Source organism: Acartia tonsa, chromosome 13 (assembly GCF_053477335.1).
Source record: "Acartia tonsa isolate MP-2025a chromosome 13, ASM5347733v1, whole genome shotgun sequence".
NCBI classification, from domain to species: Eukaryota; Metazoa; Arthropoda; class Copepoda; order Calanoida; family Acartiidae; genus Acartia; species Acartia tonsa.
The window spans coordinates 13,286,030-13,312,048 of NC_137272.1; the positions used below are offsets into that span (position 1 = coordinate 13,286,030).

General features: G+C 35.2%; 1 protein-coding gene across 1 annotated transcript; it reads left to right on the plus strand.

Annotated features, from left to right (window-relative positions):
- Positions 1–19,580: 19,580 nt before the first annotated feature.
- On the plus strand, positions 19,581–20,693 carry LOC145304182 (uncharacterized). Its single transcript, XM_080145999.1, has 2 exons — positions 19,581–19,694; positions 20,342–20,693. The coding sequence occupies exons 1-2, from the start codon at positions 19,620–19,622 to the stop codon at positions 20,639–20,641; spliced, it is 375 nt and encodes a 124-aa protein (XP_080002125.1). The 5' UTR covers positions 19,581–19,619; the 3' UTR covers positions 20,642–20,693.
- Positions 20,694–26,019: the final 5,326 nt, after the last annotated feature.

Genomic DNA, 26,019 nt, shown 5'->3' on the forward strand with positions numbered 1-26,019 from the left:
TATACTAAGTTCTTCAATCACAAAGATAAGTCTTTAACCATAAAGGTCACTTCAATTGACCACTAAGGTCTTTGCACAAAACCACAAAGGTTTGTCCTGGACCACAAAGGTCCCTTGATCAACCACTAAGATTCATCCTTGACCACAAAGGTCCAGTCTATCACAAAGGTCCAATATATATGTCTTGGACCACAAAGGTCCCTTGATCAACCACTAAGATTCATCCTTGAATATGTCTTGGACCACAAAGGTCCCTTGATCAACCACTAAGATTCAGCCTTGACCACAAAGGTATTACTTAATCAATCTCTATAATATAGTTAACCACCAAGGTTTATTTTATCACAAAACCACCAAGGGTAAACATTAATTAGTATTCAAGCTTGGCAAATATAACTAACTTTTTATATTGCCTTGCTTAATACTCCACTATATAATTTCAATTGTTTGAAATCTTGATAACACAAATTTGTTTATTTATATGCGTCATGATTCATTAGTTTCTAAACAAGGATGCTTTACAACACAACATACATGGGAAATGCATTGGCCCAAAACAGGTGTAACTCATAACCATGCACAGTTCTTCACAGGTCTTCCAGACAAAGGTAATGCAATAAAAGAGCTGGTTGTCTGATGGTTATTACTTAACCCAATACCCTGGGTGCTTGGATGGTTTGGCTCCCCTTAGTAATTCTGGGTTGTTGGACCTGACGTTAGAGTGTCATGTACATCACCCTGCCCGCATGAGGTAATTGATAGATAGATATAAATCATATAAAATCCAGAATCAAACTGTAAATAAAAGATATATTCTTTTAAAATTATGTCGTATAAATAAAATAGTTCCATTTTATATAAAAGGTTTGGCTTATTTGGTCTTAATACAAAGTAACTATAAAAAGTAAATTCTTTTATTTAGCTTTAAAGTTCTTGAATGTCCAGGTAATAAATGGAAAATAAATGAAAAAAAATCTATTTTTATTAAACTTAAATTAAGGTATTAAGAATAAGAAAAAGTTTAAATTAAAACTTGAATTAATCCTTTAATAAAAAAGTAGTAAGGTTTTATTTGTCTGAACCAAAAGATCTCGAAAATTGCTGGTCCGAATGTTATGTACTTTTCATAGAAGATGGTTTAAGGCTATTTTTCCGCCATCCCTTAGAGGTAAGGGTCGAAGCAACTAGTATTATACATAGAATTAAGCTTCTTTTAAGAAATTCAATTTTATTTTACCCTTGAAGATAAAGAATGACACATAGATCAGGCTGACATCTGGAATCATAGATTAGCTTCGCTGCTACTAAAAAAAAACTTTTGTTTGTTTTAAAAAACGCTGTAACCCATATCCTGATTTATGAGTTTAGTTTACTCTGCTAGATTGGTTTCAATTTACCAGATTGCCTTCCTTACAGGGACGTCAAGAGGGGGGTGGGGGGAAGGTTCACATCCACCAAAAAAAATGTTGGAATTGTATCAGATAACCCCGCCTTTAAATCATTTTAAACCCCATCTTCCCGCTCAAAAAAGTAAAAAGCTTGGACGTCCTAGCTTTGGAGCTGTAACTTTGAAAGTGTCTCAAAAATACAGCCATGTGAAGTCATAAAAATGAGGGAGATGAAAGGAAAGGAAAATCCCTAAAAAGAGATGGATAATCTCTCATTTTTATGACGTCACATGGCTAATTTTTTAGACACTTTGGAGCTACGGGCAATAACTGTTATACAACAGGATGAATACATTTTTTTATTCAATTTTACACGGAATAAGATTAAGGCCAATTTTTTATTTTACTATCAGCGGAAAGCAGTATATGTATAAAACGAGGCTATGAATTGAATACCTATAAAAAATACTAAGTGACAAATTTAAGGTTGCGTGAATATTTATATTTATAGCACAAAGTATAATGATGTCTCTCAGTATGTCTGTCTGTTCTTTATACGCCCCGTTTGAAGCCTACGATCCCACTTGATAAAATTAAAGTGTGGGAGGGGCGAAGCAACTAATATTGTATAACTATTCTAATATTTGTCTGTTTGTATGTGTTTGTACTAAAAGATCTCGCAAACATGTAATGAGAAGCAATACTCTAACACCCACTGGTGGATATTAGGTTGAGTAACATCCATCAGACAACCAAACCTTTGATTGCACGACCTCTTTCTGTAAAGTCCTAACTGTGCATGGTAATGAGTTGCGCCTGCTTTGGGGCATAGGCATTCCCCTACTCTAACTATTAATTTTGCGCAAACTAATGTATAGATTAGATGTGCACACGTCAGAGGAAACTTAAATAGAAATTTCAGCCGTCAATGGCAGTTGAGGAAACCACATATCCTTCATAGCGTTACGGACTGACTGACAGACGGACAGACAAAATAAAGTATAGAGTAGCTTCGCTACAAAGAATATAAACTATATGTATTTTTACAATTTTTAGTTAATTTTTAAGAATTGACAAGTTTAATTAAATCTTACTAATTTAATTAACAATACTTACATTTAAATATTTATTCCAATACGAAATAATATACAAACATAGTTAAAACATAATAATAATAAAAAGATAAAATTAAGACATAAATCGATCCACATAGAACGAATAAAAGAAACAATGTGTATGTTAGGCTTAGTTTGATATGAAATTAATAAAATCATATATTATATTGTTATTCAAGCCAGCATTATGAAGGAGTTTACAAGTAAATTGAGATAAAAGAATAGAGTGTGCATAGAAATTGTTGTCATCCCACTTAATGAAATCGTCCTCTATGCTTATTTTTAAAGATCTATCTTTTGCAACTAAAATTAAATGGGATAATTGTAGATAGAAATCGTTTGAAAAGCCTTCATAAAACATATTGTATAAGTAAAAGTTTTCTTTTAAAAAGATGAATTCTGGCTTACTATCATTTAGAACATAATCTAGAAATAATGCAAGTTTATGTATAAAATAGGTAGGAAACACACAGAAATAGAGGGCATGTTCTGTTGAACTTATTATATTACATTTTGAACATAAATTTGAATCAGTTAATTTAAATTTATATAGTTTATTTTTACTATTTAATGTTCTGTTCATTTGTTCAAGGATAAAATTTTTATAATATAAAATAATTGGCATGCTAAATATTTTTTTTAACGACATAGAAAGCATTTCTTTGTCTGGAATATATAACTTATCACTCACTCTAGTTTTTAGTGCAGGTAGCTCACATGAGTTTTTATTTCTATGAATTAGTTTAAAATGGAGAGAAAATACAGATTTGTTCTTTAAAAAAACTGTTCCAATTGGAATCAAAAGTTGCTTTGCTCTCTTCATGTTAAACACACAATCTCTAGGAAAAGCTGTTTTTGTTGACTCTACTAGTTTACTCAATTTATTTATTAAAGAAACATCTCTAATTATATTCGATAGATCAGATTTTATGCATGGCAAAAACAATACTTTTTCATCAATTTTTCTTGTTTCAAATATGGAAGCGATGGTTAGCTTCTTAGTTTTAAGTAATATATTTTCATCGTGTTTATTAAAAGGTGTTGAAATATTAGCAAAATTGGATGAAATAATGGGGGATTGGAAAAACGTGGATGGTTCATGTTCTAAATCATAAAAAAACTCACTTAGCTTATGAAAATAATTACCACCTGCACATGGATAAAGACTCTTAAAGAAATTTTGATGCTCAATTATTGTTTTATAACTAAATGTAGGTAACATTGCTTGAATGTTTAGATGTTTATGTTCTAAAATTAAGCTAATGGTAGTATCATTATGTTGGGAAGAAAATCTTAGACAATTCATAAAACTATTTAACCATATTGAAAATGCTTGGGTGTCAGGTTTTAGAAAGTTCAAACCACCCTGAGTGAAATCTTGTTCTATACGATTTTGTGAAATTTTATATCTGTATGATATTTTTCCATCAGGATTTCTACTAGACCATAAAAACTTTGAAATAATTTTCCAAATTGATTTACAATATTTCTCGTCAGGGGGATAAATTCTGTATACATGGTAAGCACAGGCTGATAATAAATGGCTACAAAGATTGCGTCTTTTAATCAAATTATAACTGCTTTTTAGAGGAATTGACTTTGCTTTTTTTTCAAGTTTACTACATAATTCATCATAAGTATGAATTCTTGCTAAATTTTGATTAAAGGAGAGGTAAATTCCAAGATGTTTAAGTTTGTCGACAATTTTCCCTATAGAAGCAAGATCGGGGGGGAAGGTGCCATGGGTTAAAATTTTTGTCTTACTAAAGTTTATATGAAGCCCGATACCTTTCTCAAGTTTGTGCAATAACTGTTTTAAATCATTAACATCCTTATTTGTCTTCAATTGAGAAATTAAAATAGAATCATCAGCAAAACTTTTAGGTTTGGTATGTTTCTTTCCAATCTTATAGAAAATATGCTTTAATTTTTCGCTGATTAAGCATCTTATAAATATATGGTTTGTAATTATAAATTTACTTCCACTGGGTGGGTCACCTTGAGCTGACCCCCTTTTTAACTTGTAGAATTTGGAGAATGTTCCTTTTATAGCTACTCTAAATCTACCGTTATTTGTAAGTTGATTAAACGTTTTTGCAAAACTACCATTGGGAAATATATGCAATAAGATTGAGTCAATAACTGAGGGTAAAATTGTGTCAAAGGCACGTGACCAATCAAGTGCAATGATTTGAGCATTGTCCTTCTTTTTAACAATGTGGTTTATGGCGGCTGTAATGTTAATTGATGCATTGGACATTGTTCTGTTAGGAACAAAGCCAAATTGTTGACTATGAATAATTTTATGAAGATGGACATTAAGTTTTTTATTCAGTGCCTTAGACAGAATTTTATACACAGTTTCCAATAACGCTATGCCACGATAGTCGTCAGGTGACAAAAGGTCACTATTTTTCTTGGCAATGAAAATTATATTTCTATCTTTTATGAATTTAAAGGGGCTTTGATCAATGTCGATATTGTATAAGTTATTCAAAGCTCTTGTTATAAAATTTGGAAAAATATTAATTAAGAACTCAAATAGAATTTTTGTTTCTGAAGTAATTCCTGGGGCAGAACAGTTTTTCATAGACTTAATTATATTCTTAAACTCAATAGATGTAGAATAAGGAGAAGTAAGACTTTTAATTTGCGGAAATATTTCATCTAATGTCAAATCATAGTCCTCTAGTAAACCCTTTAATTCAGAGGGGGGGATGTTTTCAGGGGACACAATTTTGGCATGATTTTCTGCAAATATATTTGCTAGTTTATGGGGACATGTTACTGTATTACCATCAATTTTTAATTTGTAATTCTGCTTCTTAAGATTTGGAATATGTTTAAATGTATAGCTATTGTTTGCCCCATCAACTTTTAATCTTTGCATATATTTAAATTCCGCTTGTGTAAAAACTAGACCTTTGAAATAATCTTGTTGGGTTTTTACTAGATTTTGGATTTGATTTAATGTATCTCTGGAATTATATCTACTTAAATTTTCATACAACATGTTAACTTGCTTGTTAAATTCTTGTGTTTTATGAAAATTTTTCAGTTTATATTTAGAGAAAAAACGATCATGTTCATTTTTAAGATGCTTCAGAAGTTTAAAAAAAGCAGTTGTATCTTTATACTCGAGGCTATTAAATGACATTTCATTATCTAAGCAAGTTGGGTTTTCAACATAAAATTCTTTAGACTTTAATAAAATGCCGGGATCTGCGTAATCGAACAAAAATTCAGTAGCTTTTTTTTCTAGCATAGAGGTAAAGTCCTTATTTCGAAATAAATAATTTTTCCATTTAGGAGATGTATATACGTATGGTTTTTTAAAGCTAACTGTCGCATGCATGTGGTCACTAAAGCTATTGTGCTCAAATCTTATGGAAGTAAAACCATCGAAATTGACAAAAAAATGATCTATATTGCTAGTATGTAATTTTTTATTTCGAATAGTGGACCAAGTATATGCATGATTACTGCCTAATTTGTCTGCTAGATCAAACAAGTTAAATTTGCTTAGAAATTTTTGTAACCGCTTAGCTTTACAAGAATGGTGAGGTGAATCAAATGATATATTGAAATCACCATATATGCAAAAATTGCTTATATTATTGTTTACAATGAATTTTTCGATTTCAGAAAGAACAGTAAAACACTCCAATATGTCGCATGGGAGATACACTATAATGTTCTCAATATATTTTTCTTTTATCTTCAGTCTAATGTAACATGCATGTTTTGATGAAATTACTTTAAAATTTTCAGTTTCCAAGCTATTATGAGAATATAATAGTATCCCTCCTTTTCCTCCTGACGTTTCCCCGATGTAACTACAATTATTTGGGAGATTTGGGGTATTTTTGCTAGGTTTTAATTTTGTTTCTAAGAGAGCATATAAGGAAGGTATGCCATTATTGGAGTATTCCAGTTCTTTGATTTTGTGTGAAATCCTATTTAGTCTATGCCTTTTGCTGTTACTTGAGAGGAGCCCTAGACCACGACAGTTAACAAATCTTATGTTAAAAGAGGAGTCAAATTGCATTCTAATCTTAACTTAAAACTAATAATATAACTATATAATAATAAGAAGAAGGGGGGGGGGGGGAAGAAACAAACAATGAGTGTTCCTATAAAAAAGGGAATCAAAAGCCAAACTTTTGAAATTCTTAGTCCAAATTTAAATATGAGAATTGGCTTTGGACAACAGCCAAAAATTTAAAGGCAAATCAATGAAAGATTCTCCTAAAAATGCAACTTATGTAAAAACATATTCTACATTTTAAATCATCATATTACACATTGTAGCTATTATAAGTTAGGCCTGGATTTTGCTGTTGGTTGTAGGTTTGTTGGTGTGTCTGGAAGTTGCTGTGGTTGTATCCCTGCGGGGCTATGCCAGTGTGTAGGTGGACTGGTGCTAGACTGGGGTGCTGTGTTACTGTAGGAACGCTTGTGATAGGATATAATTGTTGGAGGGTAGGGGGGGATGTGGAGATGTGGGTTTGCTGTGGTGGAGAGTATAGAAAGGGGGAGGTATTGTGATGATCGTTGGAGGGAATATTGTAAAACTGTTTTTTTGTGGCATGGAGAAATGGGCTAGAAGAGGAAGAGCGTCCGCGTTTACTTTGATGAGTACTGTTGATAAAAGGGTTAGAGTTTTGATAATTGTTGATGCCGTCCACAGAATCTGAGGGAGTGTTGTGTTTGTTAGTTTTCTGTTGGATGTTCCTTTTAGGGTTGATAGAAGTGTTTGTGCGGTCTAATGACTGAATGTGTTCCATAATCTTTCCAGTCAATGTTTGAATGTGGATCTGCGCTTCCTCTGTGTTAGTGCTTTCCTGAAATATATGTCCGTTGCTTGCGCTGTCTGGGTTGATAGTTCGACTCTCTATATACTTGCTCCATGGTCCATTCTCAGTAACTTTAACAGAATATAGTGGGATTATGGATTTGTCTTTTGCCATAGAGAAATTCATAATAGAATAGGCAGTAATTTCTTTGTTCTGTTTTGCCAAGCTGAGAATAGAAGAAACATCTCTGACACGTTTCTGTAGTGTTGGGAAGCCTGTTAGGGCGTATTGAACAGTTGGCATTCTCTTACCAGCCTTGTCACAAACAGATTTCAGTATTGAGATAGCTTTATCACTTGCAACTTCAGAACTGAAGTATATATTCACTGGATAAAGGGATTTCCCATTCACAACTTTAGGCTTTAATTGATATATTTTCACTATAGCCTGGCTATTACCAAACAATGCCATAATCTGTTCACTGTGGCTTCCTCCATATTTCCATGTGATTTTGTCGACATGAATGAGGTCACCTATGTTCACAATGTGTCTGGCTTTGTGGATCTTAGCAAGTTCTGGTTCAGAATTGTGAGAGTTGAGTGTGCATTTGGGTTTGGGGGCGTCGTTGATACCTAGGATATCTTTTATTCTTTTTATGTCTGAGTGACAAGTAGAACACTTATCTGTAGATGTGTTGTTGTTGACCTTTTCTAGGGCAGTAATTCTGTCTTGGAGTAAAGATATTACCTTCAGAGCTTCTTGGAGACTTGCTCTTACTGATTTAACAGAGTCATTTTTAGGGGCAGTTTTGGTATCTTTAGACTCTGTAGTTAGTGACTCTATGTCAACATCATTAGACATATTATTTTTTTCAAGAATATTTCTTGTGATCTTATTAAACATTCTTGCTGAGGATAATTTTTAATAATATTATAAAATATGATGAAAAAATATAGAAAATTGTCTTTTATCTATGCATTGATGGTCAAATGCTTGGTTGCACTATTTTTATTTGTATCACTTAGTTAGATGAGGGTTATGCAATATTGAAAATATACTATGTTAGGAGCTATTAGATCATTATATACTTTGACATAGATCTAATTACACACTTCAAAATAAGATGTGCCTTTCTTGGGAGCACATGTGCAACTGAATTAACAATACTAATTTTTATTTATATATTTTTGATTTTTAAATTTCGTAGGTGAGCTACTCTATAATTAATTTTGTCGGACAGTGTTTAATTTAAGTATTGACAAGTTCTAATTGATTCTAATTAATATAATTAACAATATATCTTTATTTTTTTTTGCTGTTTGATATCCTTATACAATTAACATATCTTTGATTTTTAATTTATGTACATAGGTGTTAAATTTAAGCAGTGATAAGTTTAATAAATTCTAACTAATTTAATTTACAATATATCTTTCTTTTTATTTTTGCTATTTGATAACCTTATACAATTTATATACCTTAGATTTTTAATTTCTGTACATAGGTGTTAAATTTAACCAGTGACAAGTTTAATTAATTCTAATTAATTAATTTAGAAACTAGCGGCTAGGAGGTGGGAGTGGAAAAGGCATCCAACCCCCAATCCCAACCCATTTACAATTTGAGTTTTAAAAAGAAAAAGTAAAAAACTTTTTGTGTTTTTTTTTTTTTTGGGGGGGGGGATGATTTTATATAGGGAGGGTTGTTATACCCACCCTCTAAATAGTTAAAATCCTTACCTCTACCTCTGAGAAGTTTCACCTGTAAAGGAGAACCATATCGGTTCAGCGGTAAGCAAGATCCTTCGCTGCAGACAAACTACTTTACATATTAGAATATTATTTTTTTATTTTTGCTATTTGATATCCATATTATTGATATAAAGATTATTTTTCATTTTTTACGTTAATTTACTATATTATTAAAAGTGGAGATGTTCTAAATTCAAGTTCATCTCGCACTCGAGTCCATAACGGGTAATTATTACCGATAATCTTTCGATTTGAAACTATGCATTATAAATCTTCCCAAAAGAGATAGGTCTAATTTAGAAAGTATAGCAACTCTATAATAATAACCATTTTTGTTAGTTTATTTTCAACATATTGATTTTAAACATATTTTGACATACATTTTGGCATAATGTAGTTTTCCTGATAGCAAGATTTAAAAAAACTATTTTAGGGCGTTTAAGTTAAGTTAAGCATCTCTATAATGCAGTCGAATCATGTTCGTCGATATCAAATACTCTATATTTAAGCTAAATAACGCCGTCCGTTTGGTTTGTTGAGCTTCGCTTTCTAGGATGTCATCATCCTTGTTGAAAAAGTGTTAAATTTTGCGTTGAAAATGTTTTTTTTTATATTGAATTCAATTAGCATATTTTATTTAGTATAACCACGTTATGTTGTGCTTGTCAGTTAAGATATTTCTTACCACAGAACCGAATGATTTTAGAGAAGCTTCATAGAAGTCATGGAGTAAATTTCTGATGCCTCTCCCCTTTTCGTACAGATTACCCTAATGCTAGGGGCGGATCCGCTAGTTTTAACATGCAAACACTAATTATCAGAAAACTTCACTTTTAAAAGCGGCAAAATAAAATGGTAGATAAAGCGCCCTACCGAGATTTTAATATCTTACAATCTTTAATTAACTACCTCATATTAACAAGAGATAAATCTCATGGATATTAAGGGATAATACAATGGATCATAAATTTGTTTGCACCATAAAATTAACCCCTCTTATATTAGAATAGTTTGGACACTGCTAGTTAGTACCACCCAATCGAGATTTAATAATAGTTATTACCTGCATCATATCATAAACAGCTTTCCGCGGATATAAAAATGTACAAAAATTAGATTAACACCAGAAAACTGGATATAATACGATGCTAGACATAATTTTTCAGTATGGCTGAGAACCGGTTCTAATCTACCGTATATTAATCGGCTTAGAAGCGATATGGGAATAGTTTTTTCGCCAACGAACGGAAAAGAATTAATACTTTGGGGACCAGTTAAACTTACAGTCCAATGTCCCCCCCTTCCTTCCTACTGAAACTATATCAAAGCTAAATACGTCCACAAGTAGCGAAGCTACTCTACAGATGTGATTGTCAGTCGAAAAAATATCAATGAATTAATTTTGTTACATGCATGAATCAATATTCACTAAGTATCACATTTTCATTAGATAATAAAAAAATTTCAAAGCAAATTAAAGTACTTTGAAATCCACCTATAATCATGAAAGTTAAATATCCGTGACAAAAGAACATACGTATATACATGCATTATTTATAGAGTAGCTACGATTATAACTAAGAGAAAGAAAAATATGCATAAAGAAAGATAAAAGAACATCAAACCATAAGTTTAATATGCTAAATTTTGATTGAAGCTACTCTAAAATAAAAATATTTGTGTATAAAAGAACAAAAACACCCTTAACTGCTCGCGTTCAGATAATTTCTAAAAAATAGATATTTCCCTCAGATATTTCCCTCATCTGCCATGTTGAGTATAAAAACTCTTTCCCTTATTTAGAAAAAAATGAAAATAGAGGGGGATGTTACTTTTTCATTTATTTGTTTATTACTTTACTTTAGGTAAGGTTGAATTGTATACTGGGAAGCCCACAGGGTTAGATCAGCTAAGGTATAGTCCCCGCAGGAGTTAGTCAAGATAAAAAAAAAAACTTTACACCCCCCCCCCCCCCCCCCGACAGATTTTAAATCTATTTAAATTTAAAGGGAGGGCCAAACACAGTAAGGAAAAGCAAAAATGTACATATCTTAAAGTTTCAAATAAGTATAAGAAGTAGCAGTTACAGATTTAAATTTTGGCCAAAAATAAAAGTTCTAGCCCAAAGTGAATTAGTTGAGTTGTGCGGAAAAGTTATTAAGCGGTGCCTTTTACATAGACCAGACTTCACCCCCAGCCTCTAAAGTATATGCTCATTTATCTCAAGACTCTTTTTTGTGTGGGTTAAAGTTAATCAGGGGCTGCTATTCAGCCAATTAATTTGAAATTGCCGAAAATTAAATATTTTGTTGGAGTAAAGTTGGAATAAAACTTGTTTTTTGGTGTAACTGAAAGGGAAGTGGATAAGAAGGGGTGAAAAAAGGAAAGAGGGTTGAGGGTTGAGGGGAAATTTTCACTTAAAATTGTTTGTCAGAATCACATTCCCTTTTCCCTGAAGTTAATAAAATACTACCCTCTAAAAACCTCTAAAGTACACAAAGAAAAGTATAGCGCTTCGCACAATGATTTTTACCTCCCAAAAATAAAAAGCTTGGACATGTTTGTTTCTTAAAGGGTTGTACAGATAGACTGACCGATAAAGTAAGTTATAAAGTAGCTTGGCTAAAATAAATATCTTTAAAGACTTTTTTGGCTTGCTTCTCCTTGATAAGCACTCTTATTTCATCTACATAAATGGACTTTGGACTTACATTAAACAAGGATGACAACATCCATATATCTTCTTTGATATAAGCAAAGTTCCTAAATAAGATTGTAGGACAAACGAACATTAATACTTATAGAGTATCGAAACTTCGTAGAATAAGTCTAAACATAAAAAGTATATAAACTTGTTGAGAAATTGCTTAAATAGAGGATACTGTTTAAGGATATACTTACAATTTTAGAACTTGATTAGGTAAATGATTTGCTTATAACATTGTACTTAGTTGTCAAAATTATCATTTTTAAGAATGCTTCCGAATGTTTATGTAGAATGTAGAATTAGTTTTTATTTGACTATTCGTGGAAAGCTGTCTATAATACGATGCTAAAATTAGTTTTAATAATAATAAAACCTTGGTAATTTAGAGTGTTGGTTACTAAATCATATATAAGAAAAGTATTGCTTCGAAAAAGTTTGTATCTGATTAAAAGAATAAGATTAAGATATGCATGTTTAATAATTTATGGGTTGATATGACACCCCCCCCCCCCTTAAAAAATGTAAATTGAAAGCCAAATGTCCCAAGTGGTTTTCGAGATGTTACTGGACACACACATTCATCTAACTTTGCTCATTCGGGTTTCAAATTCACAAACAAATAAAATAATATTATAAAGATAAGATTTTCTTTTATTATGCTTTGTCTGTACGTCTGTAAAGGATATCTCTTATTTTTAATTTAAGAGCATGTTAAAATTGTCCCACTTATTTTAAACATGGCATGGTGATTCCTGTAACAGGCAAATATAATTTATAAAGTGAGCAACTCTGTAAAAGAGTAACTATTCACGTGATTTAATTTATAAAGTGTAGCAACTCTGTAAGGGACAATCTTATAAGCAAAGTATCTCTATAATTAAGTATTAAAATGTAAGTTTGCCATATTTTGCATTTTGGAATAGATTTAGACGAAATTTTGATAAGACTTATGAATAATGTTGATTATTTAAATGTTAATTTGAAAGGGTATTGTGGGGGGGTGGTAATTGGTCCAATATAAAATAATTGGACACTGCGATGTTTATGGGTATGTAAAGAACCCGCGTAATAACTTTTATGTACTACTAACTATCTATCTATCTAGATAATTTTATGTCTTTATACAGGGTGGGCCAGATAAATCCGGACTTTTTCTTATTTTTAAACAAATGAACATAAAATCGTCAATTTTAAAGATTTTATTGAATTTTAAAAACTGGGAAGTAAACTAGGTATATGACTATTAGATTATTCAATAAAATCGCCGCTAGCCTCAATCACCGCCTTTACCCGCCCCTTAAACCGGCCCCCGATCCTGGTCACCATGTCCCTGTCCAAGATGGCGAAGTTCTCCTTGATAGTGGCAATGAGAGAGGTCTTTATGGTATAGGCGCGTCTATTAGTTTGTGCTTTAATGGCGCTCCAGTCCAATAAGTCAATTGTATGAAGATCAGGGCTGCTGGGAGGCCACATCTCCTTAGGGACGTGAGTAACCGCAGGATCCAAATATACCCATCTTTCAAGCTACCATTCGACACGGCGGCTCTTATTTTGGCCACAGTTAAGCTAGAACAACGTTTTATACCTTTTTGGAAATGGCATGAAGATTAAGCTATGGTTATTATCGCAACACATAGTCTAATACGATTTTTAAGGTTCCAAATGGACCCATGTAGTCGAAAACCAAGAAATTATCAAGATTATTGACATTTTTGACACCTTAAAATCTGCCACGTTTCACTTTGCCGGAGTACTACAGACAAACCAGAAGTGATAGAGAGCTTTAGTTTTTTCTAGTGCCTTCATTAGGTATCTAACAGTATATCCAGCAAGTTTTATAAGTCTATCTCAGCTACAGATGGGCTGAGATCAGATTTAGTGGGCCCATATCTCCATCCTCCAAAAATTTTTATGGGCCAAAAGGTAATTACCTAAGCTTTTTATAGTGTGGTCAAACGTCCTGATTGGTCAAGTAGTTTTGGTGCTATGGCCGTTTGAAAAAAGTCCGGATTTATGTGGCCCACCCTGTATTTATAATTTAAAAGATTTTTTTTTAATTTGGGGGATTTTTTTTAAAAATTTGCCTTTAGTGGGTGGAGATACCATTCCCCCAATTAGTCATAAACCTTCCCTGAACATACAAAAAGCTTCACTATAAAGATGAACTACATCGGTTTAGCGATACAAACACATAGACAAACATCCTGTTACTTTTATATATAGGATAGTTTTAACCATGTATATATCTAACGTAGCAAATCTGGTAGGTTCTTATTTTGTTACCTTACGTTGCTTCGCTTCTTGTGGACATACTACTGATCATCCTTGTTAAAAATTAACTTTCATATTTTCTCGTATTCATTCGAATCCGGTGGATAGGAACCGGTTCTCATCCATACGAAAAAAATATGTCTAGCATCGTATTATAAACGGCTTTCCGCGGATATAGAATGTACAATCATAAGATTAAAACCAGTTCTTTTAGCCGGTGCCTTCGTCACCACGGGGCTAAAAAAACTAGTTTTAATCTCATAATTGTACATTCTATATCCGCGGAAAGCCGTTTATAATACGATGCGAGAAATAACTATTATCAATCTAGTTTGAAGCCTATAAAAGTTGACGCCATACTGGCCTACCATTGGTCAACTGAAATGTATATTGGCCTGCTATTGGTAATTTAGTCTGTGTATTGGCCTATGATTGGTCATGTGTATTGAATGACGTCATTTTTGTATAGGCACTATATGTATAGAGCTTCGCCTAGTTTTCTAAAGAAAAGCTTAATATAAATCTACCCTAGCTTATAAAGGTACAAGGATACATTATGTTTATATTTATTTTTATCGTTAAATTAGTTTATTTCCCCCCAATAGTAGGGATCTTACCGTAAAAGACCATGGACAATAAACAAAATTTCTCATTATCTTGCTAAAAATTTATGGTTGAAACGTTTGGATACTCCTAGTCTGAAACTAACTAATTAAAATTCAATAAAAATACCCAAGATTTTATATAATCGTCACTCTTTTTCACTCTCTGGCGTACACTGTACAGAACCTGATTTTAGAGTAGCTGCTCTTCTTAATATTGTGTGTAAAAATTTATTTACTAAGTATATTTGCGATAACTTTTATTTAATAGATTCTTCCAATTTTTAACATTTACAAAATGGCCTGCTTTATTGCTTCAAGATCCATGACAGATCTATATAGGAAATAAATGTCTATAAATGAGCTCAAGTCTTCCAAGGGATGAATGTTTATAACTCATAGTGCTCCAATAATCCATAATAAACTCTCATTGCCCAGAATGATAAGACCCAATATTTTACTTTATTAAGAATAAATTCATTTTTTTTATTTCATGTTGCTATTTACATAATATTGAAGTATTTAATTACTATTCTTAAAACAGAAAATTTAAATTCATAATATAGTAAATTTAAGAAAACTTAGTTTTAAAATAAATTGATTCTAGCGCCACTTTTAATGTGTTCAGATTTACAAACAAAAATTAAAAACATTTTAACCCTTTCATGACGGTTATATAAAAAAATATATATTGGAAAATAAATTCCATAATTCAAATTGCAATTTTGAAAGAATGAAAAAAGCATTGTTATAAATACGTATCTGAAGATTAAATAAAGAAATCAAAAGAAAAATGGAAGAAAAAGCAAGTGTGAGAGAGATTTTAAAAAAAACAAGAAAACGCTAAGGCAGAATGTTATTACGTTCATAGTATCAAAGGCTTATATTATAAAATAAATAACTAAAATCAGCCGGACAGAAATTTTAACGTAAGTAGTTGAACTTGAAGTAATCTTTATATGCAAGTTAATATATTTATATTTATTTTCTAATATTTCCCCTGTGAATATACAGTGAACCCCCCCCCCCCCCCAAAAAAAAAAGGGGCATAGGAATTGTCAGGGAAATTTTAACAAAATCCATATTTCTAATTCTAAATAAAAAAATGCATACCTAGCGGATGCGTACCTAGCATCTAGGGGCTCTGTAATTAAAGGGGCAGAAAATGGCTAGAAAAAATAGCTTAAAACCATCTGAAAATGAAATAGCCTTATACCCTCATGAGACCTATTTGAAGCTTACCTAAAATTATGAACCCAATCGCTTTAGTAGTTATTGAGATTTAAACCTTCAGGCAAAAAAACTTTATATATTATTAGCGTTTGCCCCTTTATCATCTACGGACTAGAAAAAAAGCTTAAACCCATCCCAAGACTTAAATCTAAAAATTAAATAGCCTAAAACCATCACGAGACCGATGTTAAGTTTATATAAAATAGAGAACCCAATCAGTTAAGTAGATTAGATATTAAGAATGAGACATTGAAATCAAATTGACAATATATTTACAAATAAAAATATTTTTATTAGTTATTTATTGTTGTATGTTGTAAATCATACAAAACTTGAATAGAAGCTAAGATAATAAAGTCTTCCCTGGAAATACTAAAAACTATACTGACAGGCCGACAGTAAAAATGTGTGGCCTCTAGACTACTGCAGACAGACTGACCAGCCAATTGAGATGTAGAGTAGGTGCTCATAGCCCTGTAAAATTTTACCTGGGTAAAAATCATCTTTCTATCAATCAAATGACCATCAAAGCATTACCGATAGACTGACAGACCAGGTAAATTATATAATGGATGCTTATTTGTAAAGGAGAACCGTATCGATTCTGCGTTTATAGAGATCTTTAAATACAGACAGACACACACACACACAGCGAGATCCTGTTACTTTCATTTCAATAAAAGAAAAGGCACATTTCCCTACAGAAATTGATGTCATATGGAGGGTTACATACAGACTAACCGACTAAATAAGGTAGGGAGGAGATATTCATTTCTCAGGAAAATCTTCTCTAGAAAAAATCTATCACCTATCTAATTTAGCATTTAATAAATAAAATTTTTATATTTTAAATTAAATGCCTTGCAGGGTATTTCCGACAGGCTGACGGAATAAGTAAATCACATATTGGATGCTCAAAGGTATAGAGTATATTCTCAAAGTTTAAAGCCGTCTATCTTTAATAGCAGATGAAGAATTGTGTTTTACCCTCAGACGGACATTTCTAATTTTAGAGGTGCTTTGCGTTAAAAAATTTAATAATAATTAAGCAAGGACAGCCAAAGTAAGGTTTAGGGTGCTTTCCCATATCGAGTACATATCAAGCATTGAAAATACACTTCCATATTTTATAAATAAATTGTAAATTAGAAGGGATAGGTTTTTCCCATAAGCCTAACTCTTGCAGGGGGCCCTAACCCACCGAGGTTTACACTTGATGTGCCTTTACTCTTGATAGGATTAATTATAGAATATATAGAATTTCAAAGAAATTTTAAAGCTTAACAAGGATGACATCATTTATAAGTCCTTAGTAAAGCTAAAAAATATGGAAAGGTTTACAATAGAATTTATACAATATCTTTGATAGTAGATGCATATCAAAGCATTCCAACAGACGGACGGACAAAGTAAGTTTTATACTGGATGATCATCAGCATGGGGATGTTTTTTTAATTCCAGCCATTTATCTTTAATAACTGAAGAGAAATTCACGTTTACTCCTTTACGGTTTCTTACAGACAGACAGACATTTCAATTAGAGTACAAAGAAACATATGATAACATCCATAAACTTTGTGAAGTCAATAAAAATCTAATAAGATAGAAAATGTGGTTAAAACATCAGATGTCAATAGAAATATATACAGTAAACTTTAAACATACATCTCTAAAACCATAAAAATCTAATTACAAAAAATTTAGTATAATGGACGGACTGACTGACAAAGTTAATTGAATATATGATGGTTTTTAGTCAGCGAAATCCTCACAGACAAATTTGCTTTCTATTTTTATTTTAAAGTAAAACATAATTCTGATTGTGTACCAGACAGACATACAAAGTTCATGTAAGATTTTCCGCTAAAATATTTTTTAGTAGAGAAGCTACTATATAATTTGAAATATCCCTCTGATTTTTTCTAATAACTCGGACCCTAAGGCGGCCTAAGGCCGCTTTGTCACTTGTATTAAATATTCTTTATATTGAGTGGGTTTTAACAAAAATATCAATATGGGTCTTTTTACAACATTATTAATGTAAAAATCTTATAAAATATTAGATTTTATAAAAATAAGGATGACAACATCCATAATAGCGAAATAGGAAATAGAAATTCGGATCATTAACAATTTTTAAAGACTTTTTATCTTTATTTTTTTGTCTTTTTGTATATGTTATAATGCTGTTATTTTTTATATAGATTTTATTTCTTGTCAGTTAGGATCTCACTATCTAGTGAAACAATTTTTGGGAAGCTTCAAATTGACTTAGGATGGGTTTAAGCTATTTTATTTCGAAATTAAATTCTTGAGATTCTCTGCAGCCTTTTTGTCTAGAAGCTGAGAACTCTAGAGGCAAAGCATCATGTGATTATTGTTAAAAAAAAATCATGTATGAGAATTAAACATACTATAAAATATAGAAAAAATTAAGCCATGAATATGATCACATTAAACAGACAGAAATAATTTTTCTACATATGAAACATCCATTTAATACTAAAGTTTTATCCCCAAAATTATTTGGAAATTGAAGTGTCAAGAAATATCGGAAACCTTTCTAGCATTATAATAGTCACTTAATGTATCGTATTATAGACAACTTTCCGCGGATATTAAAATGAAAAATCCAGTAGATTAGCCGCGTGGGGACCGGGTTAACAAAACTGAAATTAATTTTATAATTTTGATTTTAATATTGTTAGAAAATTGTCAATATGATAAGCATGATTTTTTAGTATGGCAGAGAACCGGTTCTAATCCAGCGAATATTAATCGGTTACGAAGCCATACTGAAAAATCCTTTTCCAATAATCTCATTTGGTGTTCCTACATTTAAACATATTCAATAACTTTATAAAACCGCATATCACAACTGACTACTCTCTCTTTTCTTGCGGATGTGGGATTAAAAATGCAATGTCTAAAATACAGAATTATCCCATCTGTCGTTACAATGAGTGGTAGAAACGCTTGTACACTCAGCTTAATGCAACAACCAATCGTAATTAAAAAAAAGTTCACAAAGTTGTTGAGCCAAGGAATGAGGAAACGTTAAAACTTTCGGGACTAGTGTAATAAACAGCCCAATGACCCCTTATCCATGAAAACACTTTTGAACGTGATATTTTGCAGCATTGAAGGCACACCTTCGTACAAACAGGGAATAGTTATTTCTCGCATCGTATTATCGCGGATATAGAATTATAAGATTAAAACCAGTTTTTTAGCCCCGAGGTGTCGAAGGCACGGGCAAAAAAATTATCTTAATCTTATAATTGTACATTTTTATATTCGAGGAAAACTGGATATAATACGATGCTAGACATAGTTTTTTCGTAAGGATGAGAACCGGTTCCTATCCACCGGATTTGAATGAATACGAGAAATTTTTTTTCCAGTACGGCTACGAAACCTATTAATATTCAATTAAATAGAACCGGATCTCAGCCACACTGAAAAATACTGTGTAAAAATAAATTTTACAAAACTGGTTTCATTCTTTTAATTTTTTTATTTTATTTGTCGCGGAAAGCTGTCTATAATACGTTGCGATAAATAACTAAATTCTGGGAATAATTCTTAAAAATCATCATACTTTTACTTTTTTATCATAAGATATTTTGTTTTTCAAAAATTAAAATTGGAAAAAAATCTTCGAAACTTTTTTATAAAAAATCTGTTAACTTAATTTTTATAAATCAACCAACTTTAGTTCGTGATTAACTTTACGATCTATACAAACAAATCAAAATGCTGAAGTCTCTGATTCTGCTAGGGCTTGTTTTTGTTTTCAGAGCTGTCCTAGCTGTTTTAGTCGACGATGTGGTAAGTGTTGTGCTATTTAATCGCTTTAATAAATGCTTCATAGTATTTATTTAAAGACATAAATAAAGAAAATTTGATGGAAACTTTTAAAATTAAAAATCAAATCTCAATTTGATTAAATATACTTTCTTTTTATACAAAAAAAAATTATTATTTTTTTGGCGCAACTGTCAAGCCCTTTAATTCTCTAAATAATGTCAACCCAAAAACTTTATAATATAATATAATATAATAGAAATAAATCGACGAAATTTACTATGGTTAAAATCTCGAATCAAACCAAGTCTAACAAAACTGGGCTTAATATTATAATTTTAATAATATCCGCAGAGAGTTGACTATGATATCCTATTTTATAAAGTAGTAAGCTTTTTTATCTCTAGCAAAGGATCTCGTTAACCGCTGAACCGATATGGTTCTCCTTTACAGTGAAGCTTCTTATAGGTCCAGGGAAGGTTTTTAAAACTATTTTGGGGGAGGGTATATCCACCCTCCCAATAAAAAATGCCACCCCTCTAAGAAGATTTTGTCTCTTTTTAAAACTTCCCCTATTCCAACCCTTAGAAGCTTTTAGAGGCGTAGCCGCTAGAATAATAATACATTACGATCAGGAATTACGATAAATAACTATCAACTTCTTATTTTAGGTTGGCCCTGTTGCCCTAATATTGGCTGTCTTGGCTATGATCGTTATCGTTATTGAACGGTTAATAACTGCTCTTGTATCAGGTCCCAACATAGAGGAGCAGTATATGTGGAGCAGAAAGAAGTGTGATAAATGTGAGAAGATAGTCAGCAAGTCAAACTTTGCCAGGCACAAAAAGAAGTGCAACGCAGAAAATGAGGGGCAAGCTCTGGGGTACAGAAGGGCTCCATGTGAAAACTGTGGTCTACAGTTCACAATTCAAAATTTATCAAGACATGGAAGAAAGTGTAGAGCTAATTAATGTTAATATTGTTTTACCATAGTAAAAATGAAAAATATAAAAATTCAATGTTTTTAGTAGTATTTTAGTACCTGAAGCTACTCTACAATTAACATTGTCCGTCCGTCATGTAACGTAATTTTCTCAGCTGCTATTCAAGATAAGCGGCTAAATTTTTAAGTGAAGATTCTCTATACTGATAAGCGTTTGTAATTTACTTTGTGCTTTGATCTGTCATTCATGCTTTACAATATAAATATTAGGAATATACAAATATGTGAGAAAGGTTTCGCGTTTTTTCTTTTTATCTTCTTGTCCGTATCCTCATCAATATTTTTTGTGCTTCGCTACTTACGGATGTTGTCATCCTTGTTTTCATTTAAGCAAAGTTATTATTCCCTGGGTATTACTCCAGGAATCTAAAGGGATAAGACAATGGCCGATAAATTGATGGACATCCTTTATGATGATACACAAAATTACACCCCTGTAGCGTAGATTTGTGTTTGAAACGTGTAAACACTCAACTTAATGAACCTACTAATAAAAAGTCCCCTTAGTTGTTAAGTCAATAGATAAGAAAACGTTATTATAAAACTTTGGGGACTGGAGTAATAAACTGCTGAATGTGCCCTCCCTCCCTGGTATTATTCTGTCTATAATTCACACTTGGGTTCATAATCGAGGTGACATTTATTCATAGAACCAACAAGGATGATAATATCAATGCATATAAAATATACGTGGATAATATGATAGGAGGAAAATTGTCGGCAATTCAGGTTTCTAATATGGACATGTCTTAACCATGTAACACTTTGGTTAAGCTATGACTTCCTATCTGCAGGAAGTTCTAGAGATCTTAAGCCATTCCAGGCAAAACCCCATTACCAGGACCCATCAACAGTTCAACAGCAGGTTTGGATATAGATTTATTAATGCAATCTATTCCAAAATTCCTGAAATTACAAAAATCAATTAATACAGAATTCCAGTTTGTATATCCACAAAATATCCGTTAGCTAAAAACCAATTCAAATTACTTTTTAAAAATCTTTTTTTCTACGGTAAAGGAATCTTTGGGTACTTTGGCTTCAAAAGAAAATTATTTGGTGTAATAGATCATTGTTGAATGCTTAAATATAAGCATATAAAATAATATATCTTGAAATCATAATAAAGTTCTTTTAGTAGCTGGCTAAAGCCTAAAACCTAATAAATTTCACCCTATACACCACACACTTTATTTCAAGGATAGAAAATCTTCACCTGAAGTGTTTTGGGTTCAAACCCCTGGTAAACTAGGTTATCACGCTCTTTGAGACCAATGATAGGCCACACTGAAATCTCAAAACACGTCTGTACTCCGACACAGTTTATAGGCAAGTAGCATCATAATGTGGTATTCGGCAGCCGTGAGCCATGTTCTATGGCAACCCTGACCTTGGTTCGGAGAAGGGCCGAGGGCCCTCCCCCGAGTACTGGGGAAGGGGTCAGCCGACCCCTCCCTATGATTTAAAATTAATGATAGATTTTGACAGCCTTATTATGGTTAAGCTGTATTGTTTGGTTCCCCCACCCTTGCCAGGGATGGGGGATCATTATTGCCCAATCTGATTATTGTATATGTATTTATATTGATCCTGCTTTATGATTACTTATTCCAATCTGTGTATTTATTGTTTGTTGTGTATAACTTTAGTAAACCTTAGACCCTGAATAAAAGAACATCTGAATAGACTCTGTTTATTATTTAGTGATTGCTAGAGAAGCGTAGCTTCTCTATAATATATGTGTCCACGTCTGTTCGCACTGCCGTAGTCATTTGAACTCGGGTGTCTGCCATTTAACCTAGGCGGATACCACAACTTTTGGTGACAGCTGTGTGAGATTACGGCAAACCACAAGTGTAGAGCAGACGCGCAGCTGAGGCTAAGGTACTCCCAGCAGTGAAACTGGCAAAACTGACACAAGCAACCTGAATTACCCACCCTGGATAGCAAGGTCTAACTCTGTATCCGGCAGTTGTGGAAGCGAAACCTAGCGAAAGACCACTGAGTGTGGCGGAACCCGAGCTGCGGAGAGTAGCAAAATCGGACGAGAGACTGCGGAGAGCAGCGAAACTTGACGGAGAACCGCGAAGAGTGCCGAAATCTAACGGAGGATTGAGCGCTCAAGGGCTGAAACAGGCCTGCGGACGGGCTGAAACAGGCCAAATAATTGCAAACGGCTGAAAATAGGCCAACATTTACTGCAAAAGATAGCAGGATCCGAACCCACGGCGCTGCAGGACGGGACATTCCCTGCCGCCAACAACCGGATTCGGACCCACGGCGCTGCAGGACGGGACATTCCCTGCCGCCAACTGGCTGAAACAAGCAAAATAGCTGCAAGCTGTGAGCGAAAATACGAGTGTAGTGTACCAAGCAGAAGAAAAACTACGTCAACTCCAAGTATCCTGAGAGGCTACAGCGCAGCCACCCATTGAGAAAAACAGATATTATATCAAATTTTATGGATTACCACCCTGGTGTGAAAGCTGAACAATAGATTTATGGGCAGGGCTTGGTAAACAAATTTGTTGTGTATTGTGATAAAGCCAAAAATAGAACCTAGATGTAAGATAACAATGCATTGGTAAACAATCTGACCCCAAACCTACAGCACGACAAATACACCCCCTTATCCCAACGGAAGGGGAGGGGCCCACCATAAATTGAAGCAAATACAATTGAGGTGACATAAGAATAAGCCAAGGATTAAGGAAGAAGCACAATTACCTCACCACCCAGTCACCTCAAACCTGCAGCACCCCCCTCCCCATAGGGAGAAGGACGGCTTTACCCCATCCCCTCACGCACTCCCCCTTCTCCCCACACTTGGATAAGTCCGTCCACCGTGCGGAGATAGCGACCGGGAGAACGGAGCGCAATTCACGGGTTGCGCAGCGGAGCTTGGGACGCAACAAAAATTCAACGGACAAAGGAGATAAAGCGGACCAATGAGAGAGCAAATTGAGGGATAGATGCGCGTTTTACCTGTGTGCGCGATCTGACGGCGCGTAGGCTCGTTGCAAGGAAAGGAGATTTCACGCACACACACACACACAGGAGAGGAGCTACTCTATAGCATACAACAGAGATATTTTTAGAAAAAAAGACTTGCAAGCTCCTCCCTCCTATCTACAGTGTGATAAGGAAAACCAAATCAGTTCCTGACAGCAGTTCAGACCCTCAACAACTATCTACACCTACCAGCCTACCTTAAAGCTTAGAAGCTAGTGACAAGTATCCTAGTGTACACCTATTTTAGATCTTTGTAGTTCAAACTACCAACCAAGTGATAAACGGTATTGGCTGCTAGGATAGAAGCCATAAGTGTAAACCGCCTATAGTATTGACTTGAAACTTAGTGTCCCACCGCTGAACCTTTGACCCGATGGAGCAGCCACAAGCGCAAGGAGGCAACCAGCTCCAAGGATGGCTCCAGGACGATCCCCAGCCGGCTCCAGCCGAGTACCGCAAGCTGATGTTGAGTAACCTGCCGGAGTACCGAGGACCGCCCAAGCAGTCCTGGAACTCCCACATCCGGAGGCTGGAGATGTCATGGGCGGCTTACCGTGTACCCCCCCATGACACACTGAACCGCCGCAACGCCCTTTTACTATCCCTGGCGGGGCAAGCGGCAGAGATGGCCTCTTATCTGTTTGGAGAGGCAGGCCAAGCCTTGACATACGAACAAGTCAAGGCCGAGTGTGAAATGTTATTTCGTCCAGCCTATGAGTCTCAGACCCTGAAGCAAGCCTTCAGAGACTACAGGCAACACTCGACGGAGCCTATACAAGCCTACATATCCACCAAGTGTGCGCTGTACCGGGAGGCCTACAGCCACGAAGACTTGGAGTTACTGATAGATGAACTTAACCGCGGCATCCGCAATGCCAATGTGAAACGCGTTATGATGGGACATGAGATCGCCTCGGTACCTGAGTACACGAGGCGAGCCATGTTCACCGTGACCATGATCACCAAGCAGCTGAAGGAGGGTGTGTGCCTAGTGGACGCCACCGACGGGCTCATGGGATCGGCCAGCGTCCAGTTGCCCCAGTACGATGAGTCGGAGCCAATGGAGATTGGCGCCTTGGCTCCGGGTCTCCACCAGATGGGGAAGGTTGCACCAGACGACAAGATTCCAGGCTGCTGCTACCGCTGCCATGGGAAGGGCCACCGAATCAGAGATTGTCCTACGCCTATGGAGGTCAGCCTAGAAGAGCGACGCACCCAGCCACGCCGTGACCTTCCTGCCAAATGTGAACGTTGCCATTACGCAGGCCATACGGCAGCCGAGTGCATGGCTGACTGGGACCAGGTAGCCGGCAGGAGACGTGTAGCTGACAAGGGCGCTCACTCAGGGAAGCCCAGCCGGGTAGCCAACATGGAAGGGAGCGCGCCCCCAGCAACACTCCAGCAAGCAGCCGCCCCCAGCGCTGTGGGCCAATCAGAAGGAATGCCGCAGTTTGGGACTATCCCAGCCAGGATCAACGTGCTGGGAGGAGCAGCTGAACCCAACCGGGTTGGCCTGGGCTTCAGCCTCAACCACTTGGGACTGGAGTTCGTGCAGCCAACCAACATTGCGGAGCCAGAAGTCCTGCGGCCTCTACCATTCAGCCTCAACATGATGGGGCCTGCCAGACCGAGTCCCCCCAGCAAGAGCGGAGGGGCGCTACCCAGCGCCACCGAGACGGTGTACGGGGAGGCCCTGGCGGCCGCCGAGCGGGAGAGGCGAGAGGCGCTAGCCAGCGCATCTGAGTCGATGTATGGGGCGCCATCCGGCGTCGCCACCTGGGAAGGACGAGAGGTGCGATCCCGCACCCATAAGCTGATGTCTGGGGCGGCAACCGCCGCCGCCACCTGTGAAGACTGGGGGGTGCTATCCAGAGCAGATGTGTAGCAAGGAGCCGCTACACCAGGAGGTGCCCTTGGGCCATGAGGTACATGTCCTGCAGCAAGTCAAGATTCGGGAGACCACGGGATATAGCTGTCAACTCACAGTGTCCCAGTGGACATTTAGGTGTGGAGTCTGGGGCCACCTGAAGGTGACCTCGGTCTCCACCCTCATGCGGCCAACCAAGATTGACCCAGAAACGTGCCGGGACCTGGCCCGGAGCCGAGTCTACACCCTGCCAGGCAAGACCAAGCCATTGACGTTCCAGCTGAACCACCCCCTGTTCTTTACCCTCGATATGGTAGGCGCATTGGTCAACAGCCCCAAGGGGGTGGGTTGTGAAGGGGAGGACATTCATTTTGAAGGCCAGCTGTACCGAAATGAGTTAGTGCTCCAGGAGCGACGGCTGCTGGTCAAGGAAGAGACCTACGTAGTTGAGAACGGACGGGTGGAGT

Excerpts from the sequence above, each read along its gene's own strand:
- LOC145304182 (XM_080145999.1), top strand. The coding sequence starts at position 19,620 with ATGCTGAAGTCTCTGATTCTGCTAGGGCTTGTTTTTGTTTTCAGAGCT. Across the intron at positions 19,695-20,341 it reads CTGTTTTAGTCGACGATGTG|GTTGGCCCTGTTGCCCTAAT; the intron begins GTAAGTGTTGTG and ends TTCTTATTTTAG.